Below are 20,454 nucleotides of genomic sequence, written 5' to 3'. Positions count from 1 at the left end.
AGAGTGTGTGATATTGTGAGCACTATTGCTGGTCCCTATTGCGGATAAAATGTTCCAGTAAATTTTTCCAGACATTAAAAATTAGAATTAAAATGCTCAGTGTTTTGTTGATAATAGGAAAATATTCTACTCAAATTGAAAGATGATGTCATATTTTATTTAGAATTCTGTATGTGTCCCATTAGAATAAATCCATACTAAGAATAAATCCATACCATTTACATACTAAATCCATATTAAGTGTGTAACACATCACCATAATGTTATGAGACCTTAAAGGTGTGTGACGTTGTGAAAACGTTGGTCTCTGCACAACAAACAACAAACACAAAATGGTCCACAAACTACAATTGCTACAAAACTACTGTTTTTGGAATTGTCCTAAAATAGAGTGTATTTTTGTGAGATAATTTGCAGACCTCCATTAGACATGTATAGACCTTACACCCTTTTACACCATCACTTTGTTTGGGATACGATGCAAAAAAAATTACAGTGATAATTACAGTGCATGTGTTTAACAAGTCCCTGTAATGCCTCTAAACCTGAAAAATGTGTGATCGGACCATTACATTTCTTCAGGGTCACATTAGACAAAAATACACCTACAACTAAAAGGTGTGTGTGTGTGTTTATTTATGACACTGCATCTGAATTTAATCAGTTCTAAGTAATATAAAATGAAACAAAATGAATTTGTGGAATTCTGAATGTCCCCGTAATGTCCTGAATTATAAAAAGTGTGTGATGATGAACGATCCTTTAGCATTCTAGCATTTTTTGCTAACACTAAAATGTCCCAGATCGGTGTGTTTCTAACAGCACATGTGTTTGTCTGAGCGAGTCTGTCATCTCAAAGGAAACCCCACGTAACTCCACCACCATCAGTCTCTCTCCTCACTCCATCTCTTTTCCTCCTAAATCCCAGCCAACCCCGAAGGAACGGACGCCATCGATTAACACGCCACCAGGTACAAAACAAAAAAAAAATCTATATGTCATAATTAAACGACGTCACAATACAGACGGGGCGAAGAACCTGATGATACGACAGCTAATTTTGACCCGAGCTTACAGTCAGTCACGGCAGGGAATTTTAAACCCACCCCCACCCCCCCCAAGTAAAAATGCAAGGTGACTATTAAATATTGAAGCTAAAGGGGAGGGTGGAGGGCTGAGTGCAGCTGAGCCCAATGAAAAAAAAATCAATATGGCTCCAGGAGGCCGTGGGGAAAAGGTCACGCTGCGAGCTCATTTCCCTGCTAAAAGCACCCTGCTGCAATTAGAATTTGTTTTAAAAGCCGCTTCTGTCATATGAGGACATCTGCGTTTCGCATAATTAGCAGACAAAAGTTGAGAAAAAAAACCATCTAATTCTGCCGGTTAGCTACTCAAGAAAAGAAAAGCTTCGATGTGAATAATCAGATTTGACTTCAAAATAAATCAGCAAACCAACTGCAACCTCACTTCCTGCTCAATATCATGTCAGCTAAATTTATCAGCTAAAATAAAATCTGAATTTAAGTCAGATGATCAAGATATCAGCAAAAGAGGCCAATCAGAATCCTACTTCTATTTTAACGTCCGAACCAAACAGAATGAAAAAGATAAAAAAAAACCTCCATCATTTGCCCTTCATTTGCACACTCGGAGACTCCGTGACCTTCCCTGACATCACAACTACTCAACAAATCAATCAGCAAATCAGAATCCACTCGCAAGCCGACAGGCCAAGGTCGAGCCTCCTGCTCTCACCTGATAGGTCGTTGTGGCATCGTTCCCGGTGTCTGTTGCCATGCCAACCAGCTTCTCTTTCAGTTCGTACCCGGAGCGGCGGCGCATGCAGAAGAGCGCCCCTGACAGGCCAAGCACTATGGCACCAAACGTCATGGAGAACAGGACCAGAAGCAGGAAGTTGCTGGGTTCCAGCCGGCTTTGCTTGACCACAGGGATGTGATTTAGCTTGGACCTCTGTAAATAAATAAATAAATTAACTAATTAATTAACAGAAATATAAAAATGAGTGGGAAATAAGGTGGAAATAAAACATAAATAAAATATTAAAAATGCATGTAAAATAAAAAAAGTATTTATTTATTTATATATTTATATTTATTATTATTATTATTATTATTATTATTATTATTATTATTATTATTATTATTATTATTATTATGGCACCGATTCCCTTTTCTTCTCTGTTTTTTAATTGAATTTAGATTTTGTCGTGTATTATCGTATCTACATAATTCTGACCCGGGGTGAAAATGACCAGATGAAACCTTCTGGTGTCTAAACAGGAGGTATCAGCATGGTATTATTAACACACACACACACACACACACACACAGTGTCAGGGCCTTGCTCTGGTCTTGGCAGGGTGAAGCGTGCCACCACTGAGCAATTAGACCAGCTCCTCACCAGTACAAGCTTGTTGCTAATTAGCCTTGGTTTGGCGAGGTGTGTGTGTCTGTGTGTGTGTCTGTGAGAGGTAAGAAGAGTTGGCTCAGTTAATGAAAACAGGAGGGGTGAATGTGGAGAGAGGGGATTATGGGGAGTGACCAAAGTCCTGTAACGTCCCTCTATCGCTCCGTGGAGGGGGTTGGCAGGCTTGTTAGCCCCTCAGGGGGTATTGGGGTAGATGAGGGTGTAGAGTAGTGTGTTTGCATGTGTGAGAGAGAAAGAGAGAGAGAGAGAGAGAGAGAGAGAGAGAGAGTAAGACAGGAGGCTGAATAGACCTCGGCTTCTTTTAGAAGGTGCTTCAGAGCTGAGAGCTTCTCTCTTTTACAAAAAACAAAAACGCTTTTCTTCATGTTCACGCCTATCAGAACCCAGCGAGTGGCCACAGACCCTCCTTTCCCACTCTCATACACACACACACACACACACATATTCAGAGCTGCTATGCTTCAGCATCAAATGTCACAAGCGTTACTAAAGCGAATTTCAATGCTAACGTTCGAGTTCTTCAGCTTTCGCAGCTGTACAGACGGCGTCCACTCGCAAAGCCTGCGCGAAATTACTGACACACACCACACACTCAGTGACTGTGCTCTCACACACCCGAGTCGGGAGTCTTTGCAGATTAGAACACTTTTTCTCCTCTAGCTATTGTTGCGACAGGAACAGCCGTCTTTCCTCACATCAAACAGTAGAAGAAAGACAGAGAGAAAAAAAGGCCAGGATTTCGAGTAGAAACACACACACACACACACACACACACACACACACACAATCGAATTACATGAAAAAAAGATCTCTGAAAATGTATTCAGCTAATTCATTCTGAACCAAACAAATAAAGACATTAGAGGAAAAAAAAAAAGAGAGAAGAATAAATCTTTATATATTTGATAATATATTTAATATTTTAATAAATATTTTAGTTTCAACGTTTACAGAAAAGAAAAATAATGCATAATGATTTTTTTGTTTGTTTGTTTGTTTATATAAATATACTTAGAAATTAATCAACTCTTCTGAATAATATATTATATTGAAAAAGATTACACACACACACACACACACACACACAGAGTGAGAGAGAGAGACAAGGAAAAAATCTTGATGGTCTAACCTGCAAATTATTTTATATAAATAATGTAATACCTAGTAATATAATAATAATAATAATAATAATAATAATAATAATAATAATAATAATAATAATAATAATAATAATAATTTATGGGTTTATTGGTTGTTTGTAAACAACATTGTAGTTTTTATCCCCTTCAGCGTTAATGCTGATTTAACAGCGTGTAAAAACACATTTTGTCCTTTTTTCCCTCGCAAAACATACGTCTATGTCTAATCCCACATCCCAGAGAAAAGCACAAAAACCCTGTTTCTGTTCAAACCAGAGGCGAAAGAAAAGAGGAGAGAGAGAAAGAACAAGAAAAAAGAGAGTGAGAGAAATAAGCAGAGAAAGAGCCAGAGAAGGCAAAGCTTTTATCCGTTTTTTTTTTTCTTTTCCGTCGTGTGCTCATCTGCAGGGAATAACATTGGACTTGCAAAATAATTTATTTTTTTATTCACGTGGGAGGTGCGAGGAAAAAGCTGGGCGTGAAAGCACAACGAAAAGGAGGAGGAACGACCAAAGCAAAAAAATGTCAGACTGAAAAAAGACGAGCAAGAAATGTACAAGTGTGTGTGTGTGTGTGTGTGTGTGTGTGTGTGTGTGTGTGTGTGTGTGTGTTTGTGTGTGTGTGTGCGTGTCTGTGTGTGGCTGTATATGTGTGTGTGCTTTGGTCTCCATTAAAGTCCCCAGAAAGAGCAGGAAATCAGAAAAACGTGTGTTGTTGTGAACATTTATTTATTTATTTATTTATTTATTTATTTATTTATTTATTATTTTCAGGTTATTTGTATATTTAAAATGAAAAACACAGTCACAGACACACTGTCCCTTTAGCGCTATTGTTGTAATAACACATTTATAACACGTTTATTACACAGCTAATATTTAATAGCGTTCTATTTGTGTGTGTCGAGATCTTGATCTGTTTGCCCACATTTACCCCACTCATTTGCCCCTACAAGCACATTATTTTAAGTTATTTATCTCATTATTTTGCATTTATATTCTATATATTATTTCATACTTAACTGATCGTAACTTTGAACACATCACATCCAGATACCCGACTTTAGGAAAAACCCGACAACATGAAAAACTCTACGTTTAAATCAATGACGGACAAAACAATGCTTCGTGCACAACTTTAAGAAAGCTGTTTTCTTTTAAAATAATAAATTAATCAATAAATAATTTTTGTATTATTTTAATAGGATCATATGATATTTATTTATTTATTTATTTATTTATTTATCTATCTATCTATCTATCTATCAAATAATTGAACTGCACAGACTGAAAACTGGGTAAAATAAATCGGCACGTCTTTGAGAGTTTTACTCAGAGCAATTTTCCCTCCCTTTTTTTTGGACTCCTCTTTAGACAGGAAGATTAAGAGAAGAATAGAACAGAATCTGATTTGAATGAAGGTGAAAGAGAGAAAGAAAAGGAAAAAAAAAAGTTGGGTGGCCTTTTGCATAAAGTAATCTCTCACCCTCGAAAAAAATGCGGCCCACATAACGTCGACCTCACACACACACACACACCCACACACACACAAACACACACACACACACACACACACACACACACACACAAACACACACACACAAACACATGCTTCATGCTTCATTTTGACATCCACAAACTCTAGAATAAAATTTTATTCAGGGATCTTTTTTAACTCTACAACAGAAATCTCTCCCTGTTCTCTCTGTGTTCAAATAAAAATGAACTCTGCTGTAATTCCGACAAACATTTCTGAAACTAAAACTCCTCCTTTATTTCACGTTCCCTCACATCTCGGCTTTAGATCTTTTCAGTAAAAAATAAATAAATAAATAAATAAATAAATAAATAAAGATTTTCCTAACAATTAAATAAAATACGAAATGAAATGCAGATGCTCTTCTGTTTAGCAGTGTAACAAACACGACCATGTCTCTGGAGAACCAAAACGCATAATCTGGTGTTAAGTTCCAACTGATCGATGAACACATGGAGCGTGGAGGCGAAACTCGCTTCCTCAAACACGGCAGAGAATAAACATTGCACAGAGCTCTAGAAAAGAAGTCCTGTTCCTGTAAAATCACTTCAACACTGAGACTGTAGTGTAGAATTAACACTGAAATATAATACTGACTTCTATAGTGAGTCTAAAGTGTAGAATTAACACTGAAATATAATTCTGACATCTATAGTGAGTCTAAAGTGTAGAATTAACAATGAAATATAATACTGACTTCTATAGTCAGACTACTAAGTAGAATTAACACTGAAATATAATGCTGACATCTATAGTGAGTCTACAGTGTAGAATTAACACTGAAATTTAATGCCAACATCTATAGTGAGTCTAAAGTGTAGAATTAACACTGAAATTTAATGCTGACATCTATAGTGAGTCTAAAGTGTAGAATTAACACTGAAATTTAATGCCAACATCTATAGTGAGTCTAAAGTGTAGAATTAACACTGAAATTTAATGCTGACATCTATAGTGAGTCTAAAGTGTAGAATTAACACTGAAATTTAATGCTGACATCTATAGTGAGTCTACAGTGTAGAATTAACACTGAAATTTGATGCCGACATCTATAGTGAGTCTAAAGTGTAGAATTAACACTGAAATTTAATGCTGACATCTATAGTGAGTCTAAAGTGTAGAATTAACACTGAAATATAATGCCGACATCTATAGTGAGTCTAAAGTGTAAAATTAACACTGAAATATAATGCTGACATCTATAGTGAGTCTAAAGTGTAGAATTGACACTGAAATATAATACTGACTTCTATAGTCAGACTACTAAGTAGAATTAACACTGAAATTTAATGTTGACATCTATAGTGAGTCTAAAGTGTAGAATTAACACTGAAATTTAATGCCGACATCTATAGTGAGTCTAAAGTGTAGAATTAACACTGAAATATAATACTGACTTCTATAGTCAGACTACAAAGTAGAATTAACACTGAAATTTAATGCTGACATCTATAGGGAGTCTAAGGTGTAGAATTAACACTGAAATATAATACTGACTTCTATACAAAGTAGAATTAACACTGAAATATAACACCGACATCTATAGGGAGTCTGAAGTGTAGAATTAACACTGAAATATAATACTGACTTCTATAGTCAGACTACAAAGTAGAATTAACACTGAAATATAATGCCGACATCTATAGGGAGTCTAAAGTGTTGAATTAACCACTAGCAATAACACTGCCATCGTAGTGTGTCAACAGTATAGAATTAACACTGGCATATACCCTTGACATCTATAGTGAGCCTATAATGTAGAATTAACACTAAAACATAACACAGGTGTCTGGAATAAGTCTATAATGTAGAATTAACAGCAAAATATAATACTGACATCTGTATTCAGTTTGTAGTGTAGAATGAACTCATCAATATAACACAGTGCCTATAGCAAGTTTTCAGTGTAGATTTATCACCAGTGTCTATAATGTACCTATAGTATTAAATCTAACATGTGTCTAGAATTAGTCTATAGAGTAGAATTAACACCTAAATACAACACAGTGTCTGAGGGGAGTCATCAGTGTAGAATTAACACATACAATAATATAAACCCCTATAATAAGTCTATAGTGTAGAATTAATGCCTAAATAAAAAACTGAGTATATAGAGAGTCTTTGCTTTCTCATTAACACCTACATATTATGTTTCCGACTTAACGCTGAATTTACACTAACAGAGTCAACAACTAGCCTGGTGAATAAACACCTGCCTTTTATATCGATATTAATTACTTCATGAACTTTTTAATGAACACCTGCAGGATATCTACAAGATAACATCTAACTAGCAACTAACACCTTTACAATGCTAAATTAACACTTCATGTTGTAAGGAAACAATTTATTTTTACAATTAGAATTCACTTTCCTGACGATTTATTAAATAAATTTGGAGAATAAACACCTATGGATGATCTTTAGAGTGTATAGTATAAACACACATCAGTGTCGTCAATAGCGACAATCTAGAATTAACACCTCGAATGACTTTTTCCAACCTAAAAATAACTTTCTAGTGACTCTAGTGTCTGGAGTTTAGAATTAACACCTAATTCTGACACTGACATTTATAATGATGCTACAGTAGAGAATTAACCTTTATACTGACTAAATAAATACTTATAATCATTGAACCCAGTCTTTAGATGGAATAATGAATTAACACGTTATGCAGTAAATTAACACATCTACAGCAGGAGAGTCTTAAAATCTTCCAGTAGTGTTACTGTAGCTATGAATTCCAGTAGTGTTTGATCTGTTGCAGTTACTTGGAAAATAACTTGTAAATTAACACTTTGGAAATGAACACTTAACGTGGTGAATTAACACCATGGTTTCATACATTTGAATTTATCTTAATGATAATAAATAAAGCAACACCTATCTTTTAAATGATTCATCCAGCCAAAAGTGTTGAGTATGAACACTTATCAGTGTTGAACTGATCTACTTTGACGGTCTAGAATTAACATATTACTCAATTAAATTTTTCTGATATTAATTAATATTTATTGTGACAAATTAAACATTCACCTTGGTAAATTAACACGTATGAATGACGTGGCATAGAGGAAAGCGTTCAGTAAGAACACCAATAAGCATCAGTGTTGATTTGATATTTACAGTCATGGTAATATGACTATGTTCTACAGTAGGCATTGAATTAACACTAAAACACTAACTAAACACTATTAGACTCTTGTGTAAAACACTTTGATGGAAATGCATCAGATTTTTTGTTATTAAACTGAATTTAGTTTTTGATGATACATTAAACACTTGAACTTAAGAATTAACACTTATAGGAGATCTTTATATTGTAGCATAGAGTGTTCAATTTCAGTGCCTTATCCAGAATAAACACAAAAATTGTATTTATCTAACGTTAGAATTTTACATTTTACACAAATTAATAATAATAATAATAATAATAATAATAATAATAATAATAAAACACCTCAGTTGGAGGATTAACACCTGCAGGGAATCTTTAAACTGTGCCGTGAAGGTAGGTTAAAGACTAGTATTCAGTATGAACACATATGAGTGGTGAACTGACAGCAATGATACATCTAGAATTAACACCATCATTTTATTCCTTCAACTTCAGTTGCAATGTATGGTTAGTGATTAATTAACAGTAAAATGCAGATGTGTTTAGAAGGATTACCTAAGATGAGCCGTGTTAGGGTTTAGGTTAAGCTTCTTTATGAAACGTGTTTATTAAAATACTGTGCAGTGACGGATTAACACCTAGTGTTAGCATGAACACCAACTCAATCAAATAAACACTAATTATTCATTTAGCATTTTACAATGAAAGGTTTAAATCGTCTAGAATTAACACTAGCGCACTTTCTCACAGCCTTGGATGAACACTTACACTCGTAAAAGAACACCAACATGACTCAATTAACACTTGCATTGGTTTATTAATGCAATCGAGTCCAAATTGAGTCAAGAACAGAAAAATTAAGAAGAGAACAGCTATTGCTAAATACTAGAATTAACACCTGTGTGTTGGTTTAATTTTCCCTGGAATGAATAAACACTACATAAACACTACAGTGTTGTCTATAAAGATAAATATATCACAGTTAAGTAGATTTGCAGCTTACTAAGAGTTAAACTGCATCATAATTCAACACAGTGTTCTAAGTTCTGTAGAAATAAATCTTTACGAAAAGTCTTGAAAAAATTCAATACTAATTATTATTTATTCAATTCTGTGAGACGAAATTCGAAGAAAGTAATTAAACAATTAATTATATAATACTTTGATTATAATAATACTTTGAGACTTAATTGATTTCTGTCAAAAAAGAATTCAGCATTAAGCTTTGTGTTAATTCAGTCTTATAAATAATTCATCTTTTAATAAGGTATAAGTATTAATTCAACACTGATGATGTAAGTGTTTGGTAGATTTTGCTTTAACACATGCGGAATAACCCTCGACTTCACATTACACGTTACAGGTCATTGAGAAATAATTACAGTGAGGCGCAGATTAAACACCGCAAAGCCGATAAGCAAAGACCTCAATTACTTCTGGATCGATCAGAAAACCACAGAAAAAACCCACAACACAGAACAAGATTCACTGCACATCCCAGAGTCCAGGGAAAGTTTAGCGCAGGATGAGAAACACCAAACGGGACGTGCTGGAGTATTCTTCTCTCTCTCTCTCTCTCTCTCTCTCTCTCTCTCTCTCTCTCTCTCTCTCTCTCTCTCTTTCACTCTCTCTCTCTTTCTCCATCTTGCCTAAACACCACAGTGTTAAATAAACATAAACATGAGGTTACCTAAGTCCAGTCTCAGAGGTGGGCTTGCCATGATTCCAAGTGCAGATCCCTCACACACAATCCCGCCAAAGAAAATAAATTAATTATTTTTTTTTTTTTTTTAAATAATAATTTAAAAAAACCATCAAAAATCAGTTGCTCTCTCTCTTTCCAATTTTTTTTTTAAGAAAGTACAAAAAATTAGAAAAAGAGATATAAAAATCTAAAAATAAGGAAATGCACTGAAGGTACACAGGATTTCCCGCCAGCTGCGATGTGTCTCTTCGCCTCTCCTCAAATGCTCGAATGTGCGAGCGCGCTCATCGCAAACCGGGTTTTTTTGTTTCTTTCTCTTTTTTTCCTCCACGGCGCCCCTCCTTATATCTCTGGACTCGCTGTCTGCAGCACATGTCACCCAAACTGGTTGCTATAGCGATGCCTCCACATGTTGCCGACAGCGAGAGAACGAGAGAAGAAAAGAGAGAGAGAGAGAGAGAGAGAGAGAGAGAGAGAGAGAGAGAGAAAGAGAGAGAGGGATGCTAATAAGTCCTGGGCTGATAAGAATGGGCTGAGAGCTTGTCACTCATTTGTTTAGCTGCTTGAGCTTTCCGAGCTTCGCTGAATGAAAGCACTCTTCACCCCCATACCCCCTCCTTAACACCCCCACCACACACAACTTCTACTACCTACATGTTGCCCCCCACCACACACGCACTACGACCTCAAACCACCACATTTACCCCGCTATTGTTTCGTATTGTTAGCATTTTATGGCGTGTAATATTGTCATTCAGATCTAATTGCTTAGGAAACGTTACACTTGAAATGTGGTGATGGTGATTACATTAAAGTGAAACAGTGAGGCTGGAGCTGGGATGAATGTTTCATTTAAAATGTAATATCTGTAAAATTTGTTACCTAAAATGTTCCATTGAAACGACTGGGTGGTTACGTTTGAATACTCTAGCATCAATAACTCGTGAAACTGTAATGGAAACATTTTGTAATGAAAAAGTAATGAAAACGTTAAGGTTAAGTTTAAGGTTATGGTGATGGTGATGGTGATGTATTTTTAGGAGGCATTATAGAGGCCTGTTTGTTTAACTGATTAGAGCCTAGTGCTAATAATGATCATATTTGGTTCTCCTTCAGTTCAAATGAAGCTTTATAAAAGTTATCCTACACTCTTAAAAAAAGAGCTTCCTTCAAAAATAATAATAATAATAATAATAATAATAATAATAATAATAATAATAATAATAAGCTCCAGGCTCCACACTAAATGCCCTATGCTCCAGACTCCGGGCTCCAGGCTCCAGGGTCCCCACTCAAGACTCCAAACTACAGGCTCCAGACTCCAGGCTCCAGACTCCAGGCTCCAGACTACAGGCTCCAGACTACAGGCTCCACACTCTAGAGTATAGACACCAGGCTCCAGATTTCACATGTCCAGGCTCCAAACTCAAGGCTACAGGTACCAGGCACCAGAGTTACCCAGAGCACCAGAGTTCAGGAACCATGCTACAGAATCCAGGTTACAGGTTACAGATACTAGGCTCCAGGCTCCTGGTTCCAAACTCCAGGCTTCATGTTCAAGGCTCCAAGGTTGAGGCTCCATGCTCCAGGCTTCATGGGCAAGGCTCCAGGATCCAGGCTACAGGGTTGGGGCTCCATGCTCCAGGCTTCATGGGCAAGGCTCCATGCTCCAGGCTACAGGGTTGGGGCTCCATGCTCCAGGCTTCATGGGCAAGGATCCATGCTGCAGGCTGCAGGGTTGAGGCTCCAGGCTCCAGGCTTCATGGTCAAGGCTCCAGGCTCCAGGCTTCATGGTCAAGGCTCCAGGCTCCAGGCTTCATGGTCAAGGCTCCAGGCTCCAGGCTACAGGGTCCATGGTTGAGACTCCAGGGTCGAGGCTCCATGCTCCAGACCCAATGCTCCACACAGCTCTAAAAAGCAGCTCCTCTGTATGTCAGTGGTAAATGTTGTGTCTCTTTCTTCAGTGATTAATGTTGTATAGTTTATTTTGTTCTAAAAAGTTACAATTTTTACGAAATGTTTTTCAAAAATGTAACTACTTTTAATAAAATGAAGCATGGTGCTTTCTGTCTAATCTTTACAAATGTAATAACTACTGCACCCTCTACCCTCTACTGCACTACAAATAATAACTACTGCACCCTCACTGTGTTACTGAATTGTGGTGGGTGTGACAACAACAACAACAACAACAACAACAACAACTACAACAACCAATAATGATGAAAACAACAACAGTATCAACAACGACAACAACAACCGCAATATGATGACGACAACGACTCCAGCAGCAACAGGAAACAAAGACAATGACAACAATGATAGCAACAACAACAACATGATGATGACAATGAAGACAATGACAACAGCTGCAACAGCAATGACAACCATAAGACAACAACAATCAGAAAGATAATGAAGACACCAATGACAATGACAACAGCAACCACAACAATAACAACAACAGCAGTAGCATCAACAATGACAACAATGATGATGACAACTACTATAACATGACAATGACAACAACGACAACAGCTGCAACAGCAATGACAATCACAACAATGACATCAGTGACAACAATCAGAACAACAATGACAACACCACATGACAACAAAAACAATGACAACAAGAAACAATGATGACAACACCAAATTCATAACAATTTTGAACAAGGCTTATAAAACGTAACGAAGCTTATAGTCAGGAGTGGATTAGAGTCTGTACACTTTCTGATACCAACATTTGTATAGATTTTTTAAGAAAAGAAAAGGTACTGGCCTTTAGTACTCTTGTCACTTTAGCTTTAGTACTCTTGTCACTTTAGCTTTAGTACTCTTGTCACTTTAGCTTTAGTACTCTTGTCACTTTAGCTTTAGTACTCTTGTCACTTTAGCTTTAGTACTCTTGTCACTTTAGCTTTTCTCTAAGAGGAAATTGTGTCTCCACAGGACCCACATTAAAGGTCCAGAAGATAAGGTACCGGTACCACCCCAGTGACACGGTGAGCTACAGCTGAGAACTGGTTCTTCTGAGAGTCTCGTAAATTGTTCATGGAGCTTCTTCCCCATCTGCAGCTTTCACTTCTGTAGTACAGAAGTGTATAAAAGTCTTGGGCTCATGCTGAGAACTACACAGAAATCTACAGAGAAGAAAAGAGAAGTAAGTCGGATCGATAAGCTGCGACCCTTTACTTTTAAATCTCCCTTCACTGGCGCAGGTTCACCGTCATGCACTTTTAGAAGAAAATCAGACGCCTGGTTTGTTCTGGGATTCTTGGACAAAGTCCACGTTTCTTCCGCTCTTGGCTTTTTAGCTATAAATAATGGTCGTTCTTTTTCTTTTTGTTAGCGCGGTACAGCACATCGGAGCTGAAGTCTCACATCTGATTGGTCGGTGGATTAGCACCATAAAGCTGAAGTTTACAGCAGAGCTTCACTCTTCACTCAGGTACGCTTTCACAGCTACGGCAGATCGGAGATCGGGTCATTCCACAACAATTCGAAAAAGAATTTAAATAAGAAAAAAATAAATAAATAAAATACAATAACTTGAATCTGATAGTGGAAAGAGCTTTCATTTACTTTTTTATATAAATTTATTCTTTGCATTTCTTTTAGTTTTTAGTTTGCATTTCTATCTTAAATTGAACTAACACTAATTATCAAAAAAGCTGCATTAGTGTGTGATTAGAAAAGGAACAAAATCTTAACATTACATAAAAAAATCTATTCAGATCATTTCTTATTATTTTCCTTAAGCTTATTTATTTATTTATTTATTTATTTATTTATTTATTTATTTATTTATTTATCAGAAAGAAAGAAAGAAAGAAAGAAAGAAAGAAAGAAAGAAAGATAATGATCATGAAATAATTGACTTGACTGTCTTGCTCGTCACTGTTCAGTGTCTAATAACTCATTCATTTTTTTTGTAGCAGTCTTTAACTTTACAGAATTTCTTTAGATGTATGTTCATGGATATGAGAACCAGTGATCTAATACATTTTATTACATCCCTTTATTGCATCAGTAATAACGGCATTAATGAGTGATCAATGGAAAGAAAAGCAAGAAAGAGTGAGCAAGAGAGAGAGAGAGAGAGAGAGAGAGAGAGAGAGAGAGAGAGAGAGAGAGCGAGAGAGAGAGAGAGAAACAGCTGACCTGAACAGAGAGATAGAAACGTAGAGATGGATGGCGAGATGGAGGGATTACCTAGACTGAGCTGAGTGCGGGATAGAGAAGGATAAGTGTGTGTGTGTGTGTGTGTGTGTGTGTGTGTGTGACAGGAACAAGAGAAAGACACACATTACAAAAGCAGCTGAGAGACAATATGTATGTGTGTGTGTGTGTGTGTGAGAGAGAGAGAGAGAGTGTGTGTGAGAGAGAGAGTGTGTGTGTGTGTGTGTGTGGGTGTGGGTGTGTGTGATAGAGAGGGGGCTGTCAAATGCAGATGACGAGTGTGAGGAGGGGTTTTCTGTTTATCTTTCTATTCAGCTTCACCCCCTACTCTCCCTCTCTCTCTCTCTCTCTCTCTCTCTCTCTCTCTCTCTCTCTCACTAGGACAGCTGCAGCTGGCACATTAGAGAGGGACACACACACACTTTTTTTTTCACCATAGTCTTTCCTTTTCTCTCTCTCTCTTTATTCTCTCTCTCTCTCTCTCTCTCTCTCTCTCTCTCTCTCTCTCTCTCTCTCGCTCTCTCTCTCTCTCCATCTCTCTCTCTATCTCTCTCTCTCTCTCTCACACACACACACACACACACACTATCTCTCTTTCTCTCCATCTCTCTATCTGGTGAGAAGTCCATCTTTAGCACATCCTCTCAGCGTGTGCCGTCTCTGCTCGTATAACACAGCAGTACTCTACACAAGTGTGTATCTGTGTATGTGTGTGTGTGTGTGCGTGTGCGTGTGTGCGTCTCACTTTTCATCAATAATGTCTTCACATTTCCATGTTAATGATCTAATTAACATTTCTATAAATGAATGTTCTTTATAAATCGAAATGATCTGAGCACACGAGTTAGTCGGGTGCCATTATTTTTACTCAGCAGTTTAATATTAATGGACTCTATATATGTCATTGTTTTACACAGAAATGGAATGAACAGATAATTAAAATGAAACTTCTGCTGAAAACCTCTTCAGTAAATAATACACACTCAGTGTGTGACGCTGTAACAGACAAATAATCAGCAGCAGGTTAGCGGGATGAAGCCGAGTCACTGCTACACACCGAAGCTGATTATTTTCCTCTAACAGCACATCCCACGCTCTTTCATTCCTCTTCTCATCCCACAGCAGTGTTTCATTTATTACTATGACACTTTATACCTTTTATCCTGTTCTAGCTATAGCACCACTCTCTTCTTCACCTCACCCTTAAAAATAAAAGCTTGGAAATGGTTCTGTCTGAGTGGTTGGTTCTTTAACATTCCTGGAACGTTTGTTTCCGTTGCACAAAAGGTTCTCTGTAGTGGAAAAGGGTTCTTTAGATACATCTTAATGCACTTTTGCCTCTAAACCCCCTTTTTGGGTTCTCTCTTTCAAGCTCTGACACTGGAGACTCCTTCCATTAGTCGAATATATAAACGTCTACAATACAATCACAAAGTTTTTTCGGTCATTCGGTTCAAAATAAACGCTGGTAGAAATTTATTACAATAAAATCAACTCAGCCAATAGAGTAAATTTAATTGTCTGTAGTTTCGATCAGAGCGTTTTAATAGAAAAGTTTAATCGTTCTCCATGGGGTCGACAGAGATACAGCTTGTTTTGAGATCAAGTACAGAACCCCAGAATTCTAGACGAAACCCCAAATAACTTCTTTTTTTTAAAAGAGTGTACCACAAGAGTGTCTACTCACCCACTTATTTATTAATTCATTTAGTGTATTAAATAATATTTGTAATGTTTTATGTTGTTCATTTCTATAAATTATTCTTTGTCTTTATTTTCCTTTTTTCCTACAGAAATATTTATTGACTCTGTATATAAATGCTAAATAAACATTATCCTACTGAAAGCAAGCTTGAATATTTTTAGGGTGTACCACAAGGCCCTCTATTAAGCCTGTTTATTTTTGAACATTTTAGTTTAGTTTTATTGTATAATATTTATAAGAAAATTAATATTTCATATTATTATTTTTTTTGTTATCTAAATAAATATATGTAACTTTTTAATACATTTTATTAAAATATTTTTTGCCTTATTTATTTATCACCACATCTATACAACAACGTTATGCTGTATCACTAAAAAAACAAAATGAATGAAAGGAAGACATTTTGTAAAAAAAAAAATAAAATAAATTGATGGACAGCTGTGTTGTCATTCGCCTGCCGTCAATCATCTGACTTGTTCTCTTTAGGATCTCTCGGCGTGAATATGTTTGACAGTTCTGTGTCCTCAGAAGTCATCCAGAATAGTAAGTGTGGAATTAGAGACACAGCTCTTACTACCTTTCCTGCTCAAACACAACTGTTTCAACTCATCTGTTAATTACAGAGTCCATACTGAACTTGTCCAGGTGTGAGCCAAAAAGAAATCCATCCAGCCATCCATTCATCCATCCATCCATCCATCCATCCATCCATCCAGCCATCCATCCAGCTATTCATCTATCCATCTAGCCATCCATCTATCCATCCATTCATCCATCCAGCCATCCATCCATCTATCCATCCATCCATCCATCCATCCATCAATCCATCCAGCCATCCATCGATCCATCCAGCCATCCATCTATCCATCCAGCCATCAATCCATGATGAAGTGGAGCAGTAAAGGGTATATCGAGTACACTTCCTATCCACCTGTGCCTTTATTTACATTTCAGACATGACCCTAAGCAAACGAGAGGAATCTTTGCTCTTGGTGTGAGCTGCAAGAACAAAGAAGAAAAGAACTATCTGGAATAAATGAACAGATTTAACCGTTCACATTTTCCTTTCACAATGATTTGGTCTCTGAGCTTCTGCTGCTGTGTTCCAGACCCTTTAACACCAGTCAAAAATAAAACACCCACGCAGGAGATTCAGGAGGCGTCATAGGGCAAACTTTATACTCGGCTCTAAAGTGAAACTCAGACTTCTGGCTGGAAAAAAAATAAAAATTCCTCAAGGCGATGCGACTTTAGCGAACATGACTGCCATTCAGCAGCTTCGGCCTCGGAGGCTCCTTCAGGAAAGCAGAAGAATCGCTGCTCAGCCTACTGTGTTCACTGAGCTAACAGAGATCAATAGAGAGGACAGTGAGAGAGAGAAAGAAATAGAGAGAGAGAGAGAGAGAGAGAGAGAGAGAGAGAGAGAGAGAGAGAGAGAGAGAAATTCGGAGAGAAAGAGAAAAAGCCAAACTTATGGGGAGCAAGAAAAATTAAGGGACGAGAGGAAATGGGAGGAAGAGAGAGAGAGAGAGAGAGAGAGAGAGAGAGAGAGAGAGAGAGAGAGAGAGAGAATGAGAGAGAGATGATAACATTATGTGTCTCTCTCAGTAAAAGGTTTCCTTACACTAACATCTAAAAGCCTTCAGAGACTCAGCCCAGAATTTTATATTAAACTGCTATATGTCTCTGATCTTTCATCTGTTCATCTATCAGTAAATGATTCATCCATTTATCCACCATACCAGCCATCCTTGCATCTGTCCATCCATTCTGTCACTCTCCACTCTTTCATCTAACTATTTATCTAATCATCAATCTAAACAGCTGTTATTCAACCATAGTCACTAACAAGAATCTATCCAAGTGGATACTCAGATATCCATCTATCCATGCATCCATCCATCCATCTATTCATCCCTTTATTTATCCATCAATGCATCTTTGCAACTTTCAGTCGATCACTACAAACATCCATTAGTACAGCCTAACCTTGCAACTAATAATCCATCCATCCATCCATCCATCCATCCATCCATCCATCCATCCATTTAGCCAGCCACCAATACAACTCTTTATCAATTCATCCAAATAACCTTTTACGTAATAATCCATCCATCTATCCATGCATATATATACAAATATATCTTTACCATTATTTATCCATAAGTTTATCCATCCAGTCAAAGCAACCTGCATTTATCTATAGATCCATGCAGCCTTGCAGTCATCAATCCATCCATCCATCCATTCATCCATCCATTCAAAGTTTTTTTTGCAATTTAATACAATAATATTTAAACCATGCACCCAACCATTAATTCTTCTTAATCTCTATCTACTCAGTCTTAATCTACAAATCCATCCATCCATCCATCCATCCATCCATCCATCTATCCATCCATCCATCTATCATCCATCCATCCATCCATCCATCCACACATACATCTGTCCATCTATCTATCCATCCATCCATCCATCCATCTATCATCCATCCATCCATCCATCCATCCATCAATCCATCCCTCCAAACATACATCTGTCCATCTTTCTATCCATCCATCCACAGATGAATGAATCAGAGTGAATCCGCTCTTGTTAGCCAAATCTATACATTTCTTAGTAAATTATTAATGTAAGTTTTTTTTTTTTCAGTGGTTCTACTGCAGCATCATTTTCCCTGTACTGAAGAGCACAGTCCTGTGAAGAGAGTAAAGATTATTACCTCATATGACTCAGCTAGAGAAAAAAAAAAAATAAATAAATAATAATAATAATAATAATAATAATAATAATAATAATAATAATAATAATCATCATCAAATGCAAGTATTTGCTAAATAATTCTCATCTGCGTTGCCTTTGCTTCAGTAGCTGCTACTTTATGGTCTTGCTCTTGAAAAATATGCAAATTAGTACCATGAGGTCATGTGGGCCTTTTTTTTTCAGTGAATTAGCTTGACTTTTTTTATGGATGAAAGATTTGGTGAGAAAAAAGAGGAAAGAAATCACACACACACACACACACACACACACACACACACACACACACACAGACATCTCTAATCCAGGCAGAATGCTAGTGAGCTAATTGGCAAGCGCTAACACTTGGCAGAGTGTTCTCAGTGCATACGTGAGGCTTAAGGGCTAATTTAGGGAGAGATGCGCATCAAGCGTGTCGCTGTCGTTTTTGTAGCAGATTAGCTTGTTAAAATAAGCTTCCTCATTGTGAGAATGTCTTGAGCTGCAACACCGAAGCCAAGGGGTTCAAAGCCAAGAAGAAGGCACAGACCACTTTAGAAGTGACGCGGGTCATCCTACGGATGCGAACGCTGGATGATCAATTCGACAGCATGTGTGAGGAAAAAAACTGAGGTTAAAAAACCAACAAAATAGCATCAAAATCCTAAATCTGATCTGATCTGATCTGATCTGGGGGGCACGGTGGCTTAGTGGTTAGCACGTTCGCCTCACATCTCCAGGGTTGGGGGTTCGATTCCCGCCTCCGCCTTGTGTGTGTGGAGTTTGCATGTTCTCCCCGTGCCTCGGGGGTTTCCTCCGGGTACTCCGGTTTCCTCCCCCGGTCCAAAGACATGCATGGTAGGTTGATTGGCATCTCTGGAAAATTGCCCGTAGTGTGTGATTGCGTGATTGCGTGAGTGAACGAGAATGTGTGTGTGTGCCCTGCGATGGGTTGGCACTCCGTCCAGGGTGTATCCTGCCTTGATGCACGATGACGCCACAGGCTCACCGTGACCCGAGGTAGTTCGGATAAGCGATAGAAAATGAGTGAGTGAGTGAGTGAGTGATCTGATCTGATGAATCCTGTTCGTTTTTCACTCACACCTCAGGACTGATATCTGATTTCTATATCTGAGTCTAATATGTAAATTAGCTCCTGACACCTTTCAGTGGTGTTCCTCCTTTCACCACGTCCATGCCAAAGACGATGCTGCCTCGAATATGATGATTTTCCGACTCATTTTCAAACATTGGTGATATCAGAGGAAAGAGTTTGCTTCAATTAAATACAGAGAAAGCAAATTATGAAAGAAATGTCACTGTGGATGAACAAACGAAGTATCTTCATTGAAACACACTGACTAAATAAATTTCCCCACTCGCTGTGACATATTTAATACACACACGGTTCATCGTGTGATTTATGATGGAGCCTAGCAGAAGTGATGGCAATATTCTGGGTCTGGATGTAACTCAGTGTATGAACACGCTCTGCTACAGTCACACAGTTTTGAAAGGTGATGTATAAGAGACAGTTGAATGGTATTATAGAGACGCCTGGTGAATGAACACGAACGTCACTTAACACTAAGTCAGTTCACATAAACTTTTCTAATAACCAATGATCTCCATTAATTCTAACACTAATAATCTATCTATCTATCTATCTATCTATCTATCTATCTATCTATCTATCTATCTATCTATCTATATACAGTAAAACTTTAACTACGAATGCTACTAGTGGTACTATTAATACTAGAGGTACTGCGTACTAATATTACTACTAACCCAAGTGAACCCAGTGAACCCAAGAGTCTTCGCCCTAATCTCTGATTTTTCTGGTCATGAGTGGTGAAAGACTTTGTAAATGTGGC

The 20,454-nt window shown here is 37.3% G+C and overlaps 1 protein-coding gene across 1 annotated transcript in view; it reads right to left on the bottom strand.

Annotated features, from left to right (window-relative positions):
* ptprn2 (protein tyrosine phosphatase receptor type N2) overlaps positions 1-20,454 on the bottom strand; it is a 203,023-nt gene that overhangs the window by 34,590 nt on the left and 147,979 nt on the right. The window contains exon 13 of the mRNA XM_060875294.1: positions 1,756-1,971. Coding sequence (XP_060731277.1) covers positions 1,756-1,971 — 216 coding nt within the window. The remainder of the gene's footprint in view (positions 1-1,755; positions 1,972-20,454) is intronic.

The sequence above is a fragment of the Tachysurus vachellii genome, chromosome 7 (genome assembly GCF_030014155.1).
Source record: "Tachysurus vachellii isolate PV-2020 chromosome 7, HZAU_Pvac_v1, whole genome shotgun sequence".
NCBI classification, from domain to species: domain Eukaryota; kingdom Metazoa; phylum Chordata; class Actinopteri; order Siluriformes; family Bagridae; genus Tachysurus; species Tachysurus vachellii.
This window is presented reverse-complemented; position numbering and strand designations above follow the sequence as displayed.